This window comes from Electrona antarctica (assembly GCF_951216825.1).
Source record: "Electrona antarctica genome assembly, chromosome: 7".
Lineage (NCBI taxonomy): Eukaryota > Metazoa > Chordata > Actinopteri > Myctophiformes > Myctophidae > Electrona > Electrona antarctica.
Window position 1 is genome coordinate 42,317,256 of NC_136812.1, and position 14,190 is coordinate 42,331,445.

Sequence of the window (14,190 nt, forward strand, 5' to 3'; positions counted from 1 at the left end):
CCTGAGTTACCGCCATCATGGACCATGAAGCACTTGGTCCTGTGAGAATGTCGTATTTACACATTAACACTAGCGTGTACTTTTCTGGGCAGATCATAATGCGTCAACATTTAGCGAGAATAGCAGATCTCAGAGCTCGCGGCACGTAGCAACACTGTGCGTTGTGAGCTTGTAGAACAGCCGTTTTTGAGAGATTTGGTGTTAAGAGAAAACGGAGTGGACTAATCAATGTGGTTCATAATGGCTGCTCACCCTGTATGCAGAGGATGATGGCGTTGGGGTTCTGCATGTAGGCCTTGCTGATGCTGAAGATGGTCTCCTTGGTGTCTGCTGCCATGCCCGCGGTCACCGTCTGCACAACGCACATTTAGCCATTCAATACATTGCTAATTAGACCGTGTTTGTGTGAGTGTCTGTACATATTGTACTTGTGTTACTACTCTGTGAAGGCAAGTGAGTCACATTAAAAAGGTTTGACTTTTAGACTTTTGGTTTGCTGTTAAAATTAGGATTAGGAAACATTTGGCAGGAAACATTTGGCACTCGGTAGGTTTAAGTGTTAGGGCTTAAATTAAGGTTAGGTTAAACATAGTGGTTATAATGATATCACGATACATGATATTTGAGAAAATCTATACGTTTTAATCTACAACAGATTAGGTATAATTTTGGTTTTATTTGATTATTTTTTATTGCTGGAGGAATTATGGTAATGGCGAAAAGCATTGCATGTACTTCACAGCAGAGAGCTCAGTGAAATGCCGGCGTGGACGATCTTTCAGGCAAAGAAAATATACCACCATGGGTTCATATTATGGGTTTTACCTAAATGTCAAAGGTGAAACATTAAAATGATTGATTTAATAACAATGTCTCTTCTAATCAAACAGCTGCTCCCTATTAAAAGTCTGCGTCTGTGCAATCACAGCATCATATTCTGCTTAACATTAGTATTACCGCATCTTTAATATCACAATCCAAATTATTTCCGTAACGTGGAAGCACAGAGCAACATCTTAGTGAGCAAGCATAATGGAGAACAGAGATGCAAGGTGTCAGACGCACGGAAAGGAGACGGAAAGGTTTGTAATTAATCTCCGGGGAAATTGGTAATACAGAGCACCTGCGTGTTATAATAAAATATTGATACGTGGCGCCAGCGTATGGATAACATGTCGCATGAGGAAGTAGGATGATATATCGCGGTATTGATTTTTTTGTGCCACCTACTTAAACGGGTATTGATAATGAGAGTCAAGGAAAAAGGAAAGAGTAGTTACTAGGGAATTAATGCAGTCAATGAATGCCCTTAGACTTAACTAAACTTAACCCTACAATTCCCCATTTTGGGCGTGTTATTATTATTATTATTATTATTATTATTATTATTATTATTATAGGTGATATTTTTCAAACATTTTCAAAATCCTTCAAAAATTGTGTAAATGTCACATCTGCATGATCATGATGCAACAGGATGTACAGCTTAGGTAGACCGTCTATAGAGCACCGAAGTCTGACGACAATATCGGTAAAGAGCGCAAATCCACAGGTTCATGTACTTTTTATTTGCATTGTAATCTTCATAGGGGGATTTTAGATCACCTCATAGAAGAACTGTGTTTGAAAAATCCAGGCAGTTTCACTCATATGGATATGAAGAATCAACTGACTGAGAGAAAACGCTATTGTTACCGCTACTGAATTAGTTAAATTTTCGCTAGAAACAGACTATCATATATGAGTGACTGACTGTCGCAAACGATACAGAGACACCTCCCTGACAATAACGCCAAGACAGCTTGTTTATTTTTGGACCACAATGCTTATATGAGACGATTTTAAGATGACCCCATGTTATTCTCCATAGAGAAATTACTTCCGTGAACCAGGCAGAACCAGGTGAGCGAGTGACGTCAGGACTTCAGCGCTCTATTTTCACTTTTGGTCTCTCACATTTAAGAGGTTAATAATACCAAGCAGTATCCTGTGTGCATCTCTACTCACACTGATGCATCCTGGGAGGTCAACCAGTACCATCCTCTGTATTCCAGGACCTTTGACGCTCAAGGATATTGTCTGGAAAACACAACAAATGAAATGAGCCTCGTCAGTCATAACCCTAAAACGCACTACGGTAATTAGGTCGCATGTCCATCAGGAATATTTTACCCCCACTGAACAGACAGGTTGTGTTCTTTCACCTTCAGCACAGCGATGTTTTAGTAGCATATAGACAAACAAATTGTATTAAAATGGCCAAAATTCATCTACCTAGGAAGACAACCTATAAACAGCTGATAACATGGTCGTTATCTCACCTCAGGGCTGACCGTCTGACCTTCCTTCACACTCTTCTTCATCCTCAGCTCAATCTCACGCCTCAGGGCGGACAGCTGTGGCAGGGAGAGATGGGAGACGACGGTTAAGACATGGTGATGCTTTATAACGTCACCGAGGATGGATGGAGGGATGGATATGGTTGCTGTCGGGCAGAAACCTCCAAGAAATCTCCATGTTTCACTTTTTGAGTGGCGCAAACCACTTAACCAGCTTTGTCTGTACCCGTGTCTGTACCTGTGTACCAGGTGTGTACCTGTACGTGGGGCCATGTACAGGTGAGCATGGTTGCTATGGTTAGTGTGTGACGTCACAAGAGTTGTGAGAGAAAATGTAAAACCAAAGAGTTTTTGTGTACATGTTTCTACTCTTTGAATGCAGCAAAAGAAAACACGGAAGTAGTGGAAAGCAGATCTACAAGCACACTTGTAGATGTTTTTAAAATGATCATAAAAGGGAACGGTTTGGGACATGGAAGGTTTCCAACCGACAGCAACGATATGGAAGGAGGTGTTGATGAATGGAAGCGATGCTTTCAGTGACTCACATCCTCCTCCTTGGACAAGTCAAACTCACGGCCGCTGTCCTTGAACATGGCCACATGGTGGGGGCCTTCGCTTAGTGTTACCTGCAGGGAGAGAACATAGGGGAGTGTGTCAAAATGGAATTGAATTGACTTAATTGACAAGCTTTGACAATGGAAATCAATAATGTGGCTCAAGGGTCACTCACTCATACAGGTATGAGCAGAAAATTGTTGGTGCGACAGCCCCCCCCCACCCGTGGTGGTGTGCGTGTGTGTGTGCATAGTAAAAGTCAGTGTAAAGATTACTTTGACAGGAGAGCGGGTCATCATCTCTCCAGAGCCCCGGGGGAAGATCCTGGCCTGGGCGATCATCTCCAGAACGCTGGTCTTCCCTGCACTCTGGTCACCGACCACCACCACCTGACCAACAATCGTACACACAAGATGTCACACAGTCTTCTAATGCAGGGGTTCTCAACCCATGGGTGGCGACCCCTCGGGGGGGTCACCAAATTATTTTGGGGGGTCCCCAAAAAAAAAGAGTTTACATATAGTACACATAGTACATACATCCTAATGATTATATCTGGTTTCAGTATTTATTTATGGTGTATTGTCTCTATTATTAAGGTTATTGTAGCAGTCAATTTATATTGGGGGTCGGGAGGGGGCGGGGCGGGGGTCCCGAGACACTGCCAAAGCATCTCCGGGGGTCCCCAGCCAAAAACGTTGAGAACCCCTGTTCTAATGCAGGGTTTCTCTGGGTGCCGTAACGCAAGTTTGGAATTTATCAATATCACTTCAGTTTAACCACTTAACACACTCTATACTTCAGTTGCACTTTCCTTGGTGTGTTCTTTTTCAACCTAAACTAAATTGCTTCACCAAAAATAGCAGATCTACAAGCTCACAACGCGTCACGTTGTGATGCGTTGTGATGCGTTGTGAGCTTGTAGATCTGTTTTTGGTGAATGTTCCCCCCGGAATAGGAATGCTATTGGCTTTAAGTAGTTAAACGCCAAGTATAAAGTTATTTTCAGTCTGTCCTAATTGGAAACAAAAATCATCTCAAGTTTTCCTCGTGACATACTGTATCTAATGTACATATTTACGTACCACTAATATGACAAAAGTGCTATAAATTAACAATGTAATTCAGGGGGGCCGTGGATGAAAAAGTTATTTACATGGGTGACGTGCTGTGACAAAATAGTTTGAGAGCCACTGTTCTAGTGACATGCACGTGTTCATGTACGCTACACTGTAAAAGACACATTCTCAGTGTCACAGGATATTTGATAGATTTCTCAGATAAAATGGCGACGGTACACGTTTCCTTACCCTAGGTAGGTGATCCTGGGTGTCGTAGTTTGTGTCGAAGTCTGACAGAATGTCCAGGACTTCAGAGTACAAGTCAATGAGGGACTTCTGCATGGGGTCACGCAGGAGAAAAAAGAATGCTTATACATTTTACATTATAGGCGCTCAGGTAACACTGTCGAATTATGCAGAGCCTCGGAAACAGATATTCCATGCATGCACAAAATGATAATGCGTGATAAATAACGCAAAACGAGATTCAGTCACACAAGAAAGAAAAGGTTGGCGAGTGTGTTACATCATGACAGGGGGGTATACAGAGTGGCAAGTCAATCAGACCAACTGTTTCCAAGAAGAAAAACACCACGAATCTGCCCGTATTCTGGTCTAAGGAGGATGCACCGAGTCTCCATGTGTTTGGGAGGGGTGTGCACAGACTGGTGGAGCTTTGCATGTTTGTTATGTGGGCACTGGCTTCCCCGATTGGCCAACCCGACCAGTCGGCTTCACCGATTGGCTGACTTTGTCAAGTTTGTACCGCTTGGCCAATATATAAATGTGAGATAAGCCTGATATGTTAGACAACATGTAAAACTACTACAGTATTGGGTAGGCTGATGTCCTCTAGTATGACCAATTTGACATTTTAACAATAAAATAACAAAATCGAATCATGTGGATCTCAGGATCCACATGAGAATGGCATGGCTCCAATGTGGATCTCAGACATCATCTTGGCCAGCCACTGATCATCAATGACGTCTGTGACATTATGACTCCAAAGTTGTCAAGGTTTCAGCCCGATTTAAACTCCATTAACTTCCACTATTAAAGTTAAATATATAAAAAAAAGGAAATTAGTGGAGGGCAGTTTGCACTAGAAATGTGCCGCTGATTGCTGCAGCAGTTTGCAAGACTATCTCTGGACAAACACAGACAGACAGACAGATCGACCCTCTTACACTGTAGATAACTAGCCTCCTGCAGAGCCAATGCCATGGCATGGCATAAAAACCCTCATCCTCATTGAACAGTAGCGTCTCACCTTGGCTTTCCTCTGGTGGATTCCCTTGTCATCTTTCTGCAGAACCACTTTCCTCAGCTCTTTGTTCTCCTTCTCCAATTTTTCCAGCATTCGCTGGTACTTCATCTACAGAAAACACACCAAGCATTTTAACCACTATTATACTTCACACCGATAGCAATACGGATCACTCACTGAATGCATAATTTACCTGCAAAATCTAGAAGAAATTATGTTTCTTTTTAACTAGGTGTTATTTTACGTTCTGCTGGGTAACCACTTTCAACCTGGCGTCCATATTTGTACATGTCATAATCCAAATGAAAAAATATACAGTATATACACACACAAGGGAAACGTTACTTTGTAGACAGTCAGAGTTCAGAATGCATACACTACAAGTTATATGGTAGCATAGACAGAATAGGAGTCAAAAAACTAAACTTTGTCCTTTGTTCAGGACGAATTCATCCCATCATTACACATACCGAAGGAACCAACATCACACGCATGTATGTTCATCTCCTCCCTATTACAAAAGAACATCTGGAAGGGTGTTTATTGTACCTGTGTTCGGACCAGATCTTCCTGAAGCTGGTCGATCTTTTCTTTATCTGAAGACTGGGTGACGGGGAGGGAAACAGGAAGATTAGACCATGGCCCAGCTCCACACACACCGAGCCCCACTAGCTTCTATGGTTTATCGCGTGCACTTTAAATTACAGTGGTGAGCACCAGAGTGGAGAGAAGACAAAGTTAATGCAAAAAAGATACAGGAGAGAATTTCAAAAAATCACATGTCAGGCAGTTTTCAGGCGCGTCATTCGGGTCTGTTTCAGCTTCAAATCAGCAGGCTAAGAATCACACACAGGGGTCACAAATCTGACCCTGGAAAAGACGGTAGAGCATTGAGCTAGAATCGTACCACTGTACAAAATCATTACAGTGCAGTATTTTTTTGTTTTTTCCCTGATTAGGCAACACCTCATTTTCCTCCATGAATATACCATGTTTGAAAATCCATTCTTCAGGTTTGAGCAATGAGACAGAACAGAAAGGGAAAGAGCGACAGTAAAGCAGGGGATTGGCAGCAGAACACAGGGAATTAAACGCACACACATACCTGTACACACAAAAAAACACAAACACAAACAACACTGTGCTAAGACTGAGACTAATGTCTTATATATACTAATGTCCATGGTGCTGTAAACTCACGAGAGCGCGGGAGCAGTAGCTGAGGTTCTAGCGGTATACATTCCTTACAGTGTGTCGTAATGATTCGTCTTTCCTTTGTTGTGGAAAATGATTTAGTCTATATGACAACTGTGGCAATGCTTGACCTATCGCTTCCTGCTAAATCACCTGATGTTGTGAAAGCCTTTCAGATCCTCATACAAGGACGGGTCAAAGCTGTAGTAATGAGTGCAGTTCACGGCATGCAGCAGAGTGCCACTCCAAACCATGCAGGTGCTTTTCTGCACGTTAGAGCAGTGCTGTTGATGACTGAATATTAGTCACGCACCCAAAGTATCTACGAGTTCACAATGCATTGAGACGCGTGGTGATCTTGTAGATATGCCATTTTCGGCTTGCGACTCGTCTTGCGGCGATGTATAGATCAGGCTTAGATGTTTGTAAGAGGGGGAGGGACTAGGCTGGCATATGAAACCAAGCAAATGCCTGTATTGCATTCCAACAGCAAAGTGATATTTAACATAATTAATTGATTGCAGAGAGTCGTTATGGGCAATGTTATCATATTCTCAAAATGTCAGCTTGGGGTTTTGTTTTGGTAAATGTGTTCCGCCTCTAGGGCTGACACTTTTCCAGATCAAATTATGTCTATTAAGCCATGATAATTGCTTGATAATACATTGGCCACAAGACAAGAGGTGCAATGTTGGGGTTAATCGTTCTCATATCAAATATCTAAACTGCATTCTTCGTAGGTTCATTTGGTTGATCTTGTCCAGTAAAGGGTTTCTACATCAAAGAGGGGAGGGGGGGCTTCTGGCCTTCTGGGTGCTACGGTCTAACTAATTGTCTAACTACATGTCCAGAAGGTCTTCTAGTACTATTTGTGGTCATTTGCAGGGGGTTGGCGTTTGGGTAGGAGTTGGGGGAAGTCCAAGTTGAGCTGGGGACCTTCACCTTGCGCTTGTGCTGAGGGGGGCTGGGGCTGGGGTTCGGGACGGTGGCTGGGCTCGGAGGGTTCGGAGGTGGAGGTGGAGGTGGAGGTGGAGGCGGAGGCGGACTGGGGGCGGGCTCTGGCGTTCGCGCGCTATTGGCCGCCGCAGCGGCCCGCCGGACCTCCTCCTCATGCTGTTGAATCTGCTGCTGAATGAGAATGAGCTCGCCGAGCAGACCCTGCTGAGGGACGGCACAGTGAGACACAGCAAGTATAGCAACAACCACAACAACCAGGCCAGTGTGCCACCACACCAGGCATGGGCTTCACCTAATACACACAGATCCAAAACAGAACAGCACAAGTCTGCAACCACCTATTTACACACAGTGCCTATGCAATGTAACACACGCCATGCCCACTGCTACAGGCAAAAGGGTGTGTAGACGGTTTCCAAAGTCAGCCATTCAGTCAAGAATCAGGGTGTTGGGCTTCCGAGAATCTTGCCACTATCATCAGTGTTACCCAACAAAGTCAAGTCTCTCTCGGCCACACGTGGGGAGATGCAAAACTTTGCCAGACTGAGAGCAGCAGAGAAGGCGACTGATATGGTTAGAGCAACCAGGGCCTCTGAGCCAGTGGCGCACCATGGCGGTTCCGTTCTCTTTCGGCCGCGAAGAAATCCAGAGAACGGTGCTTCACTCATAATGGCCTTGGTGATTTTAACCCAAGTCAAACAAAATAGGCTATGCCATCCAACCCATCATCACTATGTTCCCTAAATAAACACAGTATATGAACCAAGTGGACTGATTCAGAGCTCAGGTTATTAAATAAGCTACTGAGGACCATTTAAGTATGTCTTCGGTTCCCTCTATTGAATTTGAGACTTCACTTAGGGTATGCGTTTGTTTTTGTTTTTCTTCCAACATAAATAAAAACATAATTTTAGTGTGGTTCAGCACATACTAGGCGTTTGGCAACTGTAATCTCTAGTCTGATGATAATTGTGATGATGATGATGAAATAAGCAAAGCAAGCGCTGGGGTGTCACTCTAAGCATGGCAGGCTGCAGGGGAGGAGGCGAGCTTAGCTTTAGTCCAGTGGTCTCCAACTCAAGTTATTTTAGATTTGAGGAGAATGGATCAAGGAGAGGAGAGTCACATTCAACGAGGAGGACCGTCAATGTAACTTCGATAACTTTTTTTGGAAATATATTTGAAATTGAATTACCTTGCTCTGCAAAGTGCAGTCAGTAATTAATGCACCTTCAGATCATACTTGGTATCTAAATGTGTAATCATGTTGGGACCACGACATTGGACTATAAAGCATGGTAGAGGAGAGGAAAAACACAGTCCATCTTCTTCTGGTTCGAGCCACTGCTATGTGGTCACGCATCCTGTTGAACTGTACAGTTAAGTATATGAAGTGTCCAAACAGCATTTAAAACACACGCAGCACCTCGTCCCTTTGCTAGAAGAGGTACCAGACAAAAATGACAGACATGACAAGACAAGAGAGGAGAGAAGTCAGCAGGGTTGAAACATAAAAGGTGCAAACAAAGTGGTTTTGCCATAGGCTGCTATACGGCATGAAGCAAAAACAAGGCACGGGCTCCTGGATGCTGATAAGACGCTTCTGGGGAAAAAAACAACATTGAAAAGCATGAGGGAACAAAAAAATAAAAATAGCAATGGTCAATATCAACGTAAACATGAGCTACCATGTTGTACTCTGTCAGGATGAGTTCCATGTGTTGGTGACCCAGTACCATATACCAGTGCACTGGTTCTCAACGTCGGCTCCGGGGACCAAAACGTGTACAGATGGAACCAAATTAACCCGTGTTCCATTTGCACACTCAGGAGTTCTGACAAAGCTAGCAGCCATATAGCTTTTTTTAAGACAAAGAATATAAAAGGACACTCACTTCCACATTCAGTGTAGCTAAAATGAATCACAGATGACCCAAAACAATTATCGATAAAATATTGTCTGCTCAATATCATAACTAAATATCTGCATCTGTAAAAGATTGAATGAATACTGACTAATTCCTCCTCTTGACACTGAAGTGGAAGTGAGCTAAGCCAGAGCACATTATTCACACGGCAACCCTACCCCAAGTGTCATACAAGACATAAACAGCCGCAGTGTGAATACGGTCACACGGCGACAAGGAAACTCCCGTAAAGGGTCTAATGGGCGCCGTGTGAATGGTCAGTGACAGCAGACTGCACAGCAGAATCCTCCGTGTTCATTTAAAGGGGCATTCCACTCATTTTCAACATTTTACTGTCATTAATGTACCTTAGAGCTGTTGTGTGGAAATAATAAAAAAAAGTTCCCCCATTCTGTGTTTCCTAGAACTAGAGGTCTGACATTTTCTTTTCTTCATAATTACAGTTCTAGGAAACACAAAATGGGGGGACTTTTTTATTATTTCCACACAACAGCTCTAAGGTATATTAATGACATAGTAAAATGTTGAAAATGGGTGGTTTTCCCCTTTAACTGAGAGAGTATGAGCAGAGAGCATTGGACTGTGTGTGGGGCGGTGGAGGTGGAATAGAGACAGCAAGGCTCACCTTCTTGTACTGCTTGTCACTGCTCTCTGTCGTGGTTGCTGCAGCAGCAGCAGCAGCAACAGGGGCTGCCTCTGTGGCTTTTAGTGGAGGTTCTCCTGGCGTTTCTATCAAAGCAGACACAAGGATATACACACATCACAGTTACCATGGAACAAAACACTGCTTAGTATGTCTAGCAGAATGCCCTCAGCTGAAACTTAAAATAACTACTCCCATGACAAGCAACTGACAGAGAAGTGTGTTTTTCAAACTTTTTGTGCTAGAGGCACACCAATAATGGGCAAGTCAAACTCTCATGGTACAGTCGTATTCATGGCGAAAATAGCTGCTCTACAAGCTCACCGCGTTGTGATGCGACACGTTGTGAACTTGTAGATCAGCTATTTTAGCTTTTGTGTGTGTAATTTGCATTTGTAGTAGGATATGAGTGTGCAATAAGTACTGATATACTGTAATACATTTTAAAATAATTCATTACTGTTTGTATAGTTGTATTGTATTGGAATAATGTGGTTGTCACAAAATCCAAAAGGCACAACTGGACTTATATTACTCACGGCACACTGTGGGAATCACTGCCTTCATGCACAGTACACCCTTGATTAGCAGAAGCAGCATCTAAATTATTCTCAGGTGTTTGGAAAACTCTTGCCCAACATAATGCATAACGCCGTTTTGGCTAGTTGAACATACAAACCAAATTGCTGTACAGCTTTGACAGCAACTGCTCATTACTCATTCAAACAAAGTCTACTGACTTATACAATATCACATGGCAGGTGTTATGGAGTCCTACTCGTATGCGCTCTAACATGTACACAACCTGTATAAATAAACCGCCCTTCATAGTGGAACAGCTAGCTTTTATCAGACCACTAAGGAGGTTGAAGTTGACGGTAGTGAGACTAGAACAACAAGGTAGGTACACAGAAGAGGTGTGGACTGGGCTGGAATGGAAAGCTACTGTGTGTGGAAATGACTCATGGAGTATCCTCTTACTATTAAGATTGACTACGTATGTCCTGGCTCCATTTTCCAAACACCTGAGTGGTTTTCACTACCAGCATTGACATTGACAGCCATTGACTGGTGACATTTTTACCAGTCAAAGAGCAAAGAGTTATAATGTTGAGAGCAGCCAGTGGTTTTACAGCAGACATGTCACCACATTGGAGGAAATGACAAGATATTCACATATTTTGCACCTTTAGTGTCTGTTCTTTTGTAATTATATAATTTCAACACACTAGTATTGTGCAAGAAATGTAATCTGTTTTTGTAATGTTACAATCTTGTGGCCAACATGGTGGCGCGTCCATTGTACTCTTTGTTAGCGCTCTCTAAGCATTCAGACAGACTTCTATTAAAGAAACACCTCAGAGGTACAGGGAAAAAGTCAAAGTAAACATGCAGAGCAAAGACTAATACTGTTAAATTAGCTCAAAATGAGGTCATAATGGAAGAGGACGTTAAAAGGACCATAGCGGTTATCTAGCATGTTTAGCTACATTTAATTATGCCTTAACCTATAGTATACTTGACATTATTGCCAGCCAAAGATTTTCCATATAAACTTGCAGACTTGAAAAACTTAGTTTAGGTAATGCATAATAATGTTGCATTGTAATGCCTTTTAAAGCGCATATTGATTTCTAATATATTCGAAAACAGGTAGTGGAAAAGTCAAATCGGAAATCGGGATCCGATGGGAATTCCGACGGAGCATTAGTCCGACCCAATAACGGTGGGACTAGCGCTCAAATATGTGCTGCTCCCGTGCTTGCAGTTATGGTTAGGTTAGGGTTTGAGGTAGGTTGTCCGTCTAATGACTGTTGGACCAATAAGTGCCAAAAAAAACGTTATTTCGTACTATACTTTTTTGCTTTTTCATATAAAGTTAAAGCTCGGTATTTGATTAAAATACTTTTTCAGGTCACGACACAATTTGATCCAATCAGGAAAGGACAAAAGGACAGTTATCAGCTTCAATTTTATATTGTTCAAGTTCTAGTTTTGTCTGCAAATCTTTTATGTATGAATTTAGAGCCATTTATCATTTCTATAGATACATAAATAGACAATGACGACATGCATTGCCACCGGGATGGTCCTTTAAGGGGTAACACACTGGATCTGTTGTTAAGTGCACTGGATCACAGGATAGGATCACAAACTATTGACTGAGATATTTTACATTTCTGAATTGATGGTATTACAACATACAACTCTTATTAATGTATTAATTTAGTGGGGATAAAATGTAATCTCAACTGAACAAACCAAAAGCTAATGCCTTATCAACCACAAGTTGGTTAGTTTCAGTTCTGGAAGAAAAACCACTCATCCCGGTTAGAACTTTTTCCACCAGGTGACGGGACATACATATAATACTGATGTTGATCAAATTAATGTCTTTGACATCACCAGTTCCAGCAGCACAGGTCTGAATAACAGTCTGCTGAACTGGATCGCAGGGGGAAAGATCCGCATCATCGCCTTTAGCTCCAACCCACGGCCAACAGCTCGCCAGATCCACAAGCAGCAGGAAAACCATAATGATGTTGGGGTCAGGGGGTCAAGGGGAGGGGGTTCTACCAGCACAGTTTACTTGAATTACTGTTTGCCCTTTAAGCGTTGTAATCTAAATGCAGAGGGCAGATACAAAGACATTTCTGTCAATACCGATACACAAAATAAAGAATGTGCCAAAATAGTCCACTTTTAATAATTGTAGTTTCAATAAACGTGTGGCATTGCAACCCGTTTGTACCTACTGTATGCTATTTATGTATGCTTTTTGAAAAAAACTTTTTCCAACAGGTGAATTTAAACAGATAAATCATAAAAGATTTAGATGATTATGCAAAATAATACAGATTATCTCAAATAATTCCCGACCACCAGGCGATTATGCAATAATTGTGCCAGGCCTAGAGTTGAACCAGGGAGAGGAGGGAGCAGGGAAGTGCTATAGTCAACATGGTCGGGGTGGGGGTTACACACCTAACAACAGATGCAGACCAGCTCCTTTGACTTCACTACCCAAAATCACACCTGTGGAGAACGTGGGAAGGGGGGGGTGGAAAGGAAGGACAAACATAAAATAAAAAGATGATAAAAGGCTAAAGCAGAGGCTGTGCAGAGCAGGATAACTGCTGGACGACACTGAGGGCAGCCGTGCAAACCCAGAGGAAAGTAGTCTGGGGTTAAAGGGTGTATGCAGAGTTGTATTATGTGATGAAGGGCTAACTATACATATACATAGACACACTGAACTGGTTTAGACTTCTTTATTTAATCAAATTAGGCAATGTTTTTGATCCACCAACCATGGATGATTGAAAACCTTGTCTAATTCATCGTTTATATGACAATAAATTCCAATTGTATTCAATGTGTCTTTTTATTATGGTTTATGAGCAGGAACAGAGAATAGGCTTAGATTAAAAAAGCTTGAATGGGTTAATATAGATACCTACTGTCAGTAAACTGTATTACATACATATTGTTATTTACTAATCTACAATGTAAATACTGCATGATAACAATACCAGGTCCATCTCCTCTGGACTTGCAGCAAGCAGTGATATGGTCCAATACACAGACACCATACTCAGGGCACCACAACCATGTTAGATGCTCTACTGTATAAGAAGCTTTGGTGAAGTTCAATGCCAATATTAATGCCATGACTGTTAATTGGTGGGAGCCCAGAGAAGCATTTACGGTAGCTACGTGTTGTGTGGATGTACTGTATAACTACAGTTAAGTCTATTCTCAATCGGGTGAAATCAAATACTTTGATTTGAGCTTTGCAAAAATGCTTAATTTCATTTCATTCTGTTCCTGAAATCACAGTATCTAGAAGACGGGCCATAGTCAGGCAACTCTATGATTTTAAATGTGAGGAGATCCTTATGAAGGTGCAGTGCTGGATTATTCAGGGCTGTTTACTCACCGGTAGACAGGAGGCTTTTGAGGAAAGCGAAGTTCTCTCCTATTTTGCTCATATCAGGCATATCAGGTAGTAGCTTAGCTATTTCCTCTATCTCTGGTAGGGCTTTGGTCAGTTTTTCTGCGTTCAAAAGACAAGAAAGGAATCAGTGGTGTAGATGGTATCAGTACAAACACCAATAAACAAGGTTGACGACTTCAAATATAGATTTGTGAGTTTAAATGAACCATAAGAGGATTTGGAAAGCAGCCCCACAAAATGGAAAGCCTAAACAGACACATCTGGCTTCTTTCCAATATTGTA

At 42.1% G+C, this 14,190-nt stretch overlaps 1 protein-coding gene across 7 annotated transcripts in view; it reads right to left on the minus strand.

The window, feature by feature from the left end:
• opa1 (OPA1 mitochondrial dynamin like GTPase) overlaps positions 1-14,190 on the minus strand; it is a 58,968-nt gene that overhangs the window by 41,201 nt on the left and 3,577 nt on the right. For 2 of the 7 annotated variants that reach the window (XR_013790462.1, XM_079506495.1), the window contains exons 4-15: positions 13,891-14,007; positions 12,936-12,986; positions 9,933-10,036; positions 7,365-7,583; positions 5,778-5,831; positions 5,232-5,336; positions 4,208-4,294; positions 3,173-3,286; positions 2,888-2,968; positions 2,322-2,396; positions 2,008-2,079; positions 253-352 (exon numbers count right to left, since the gene is read on the minus strand). Coding sequence is in view for 6 of the 7 variants with exons in the window: in XM_079506495.1 (XP_079362621.1) it covers positions 253-352; positions 2,008-2,079; positions 2,322-2,396; positions 2,888-2,968; positions 3,173-3,286; positions 4,208-4,294; positions 5,232-5,336; positions 5,778-5,831; positions 7,365-7,583; positions 9,933-10,036; positions 12,936-12,986; positions 13,891-14,007 (1,179 nt within the window). In the remaining variant the exon portion in view is untranslated. The remainder of the gene's footprint in view (positions 1-252; positions 353-2,007; positions 2,080-2,321; positions 2,397-2,887; positions 2,969-3,172; positions 3,287-4,207; positions 4,295-5,231; positions 5,337-5,777; positions 5,832-7,364; positions 7,584-9,932; positions 10,037-12,935; positions 12,987-13,890; positions 14,008-14,190) is intronic. The other 5 variants (XM_079506496.1, XM_079506498.1, XM_079506497.1 and 2 more) reach the window with 5 other exon arrangements.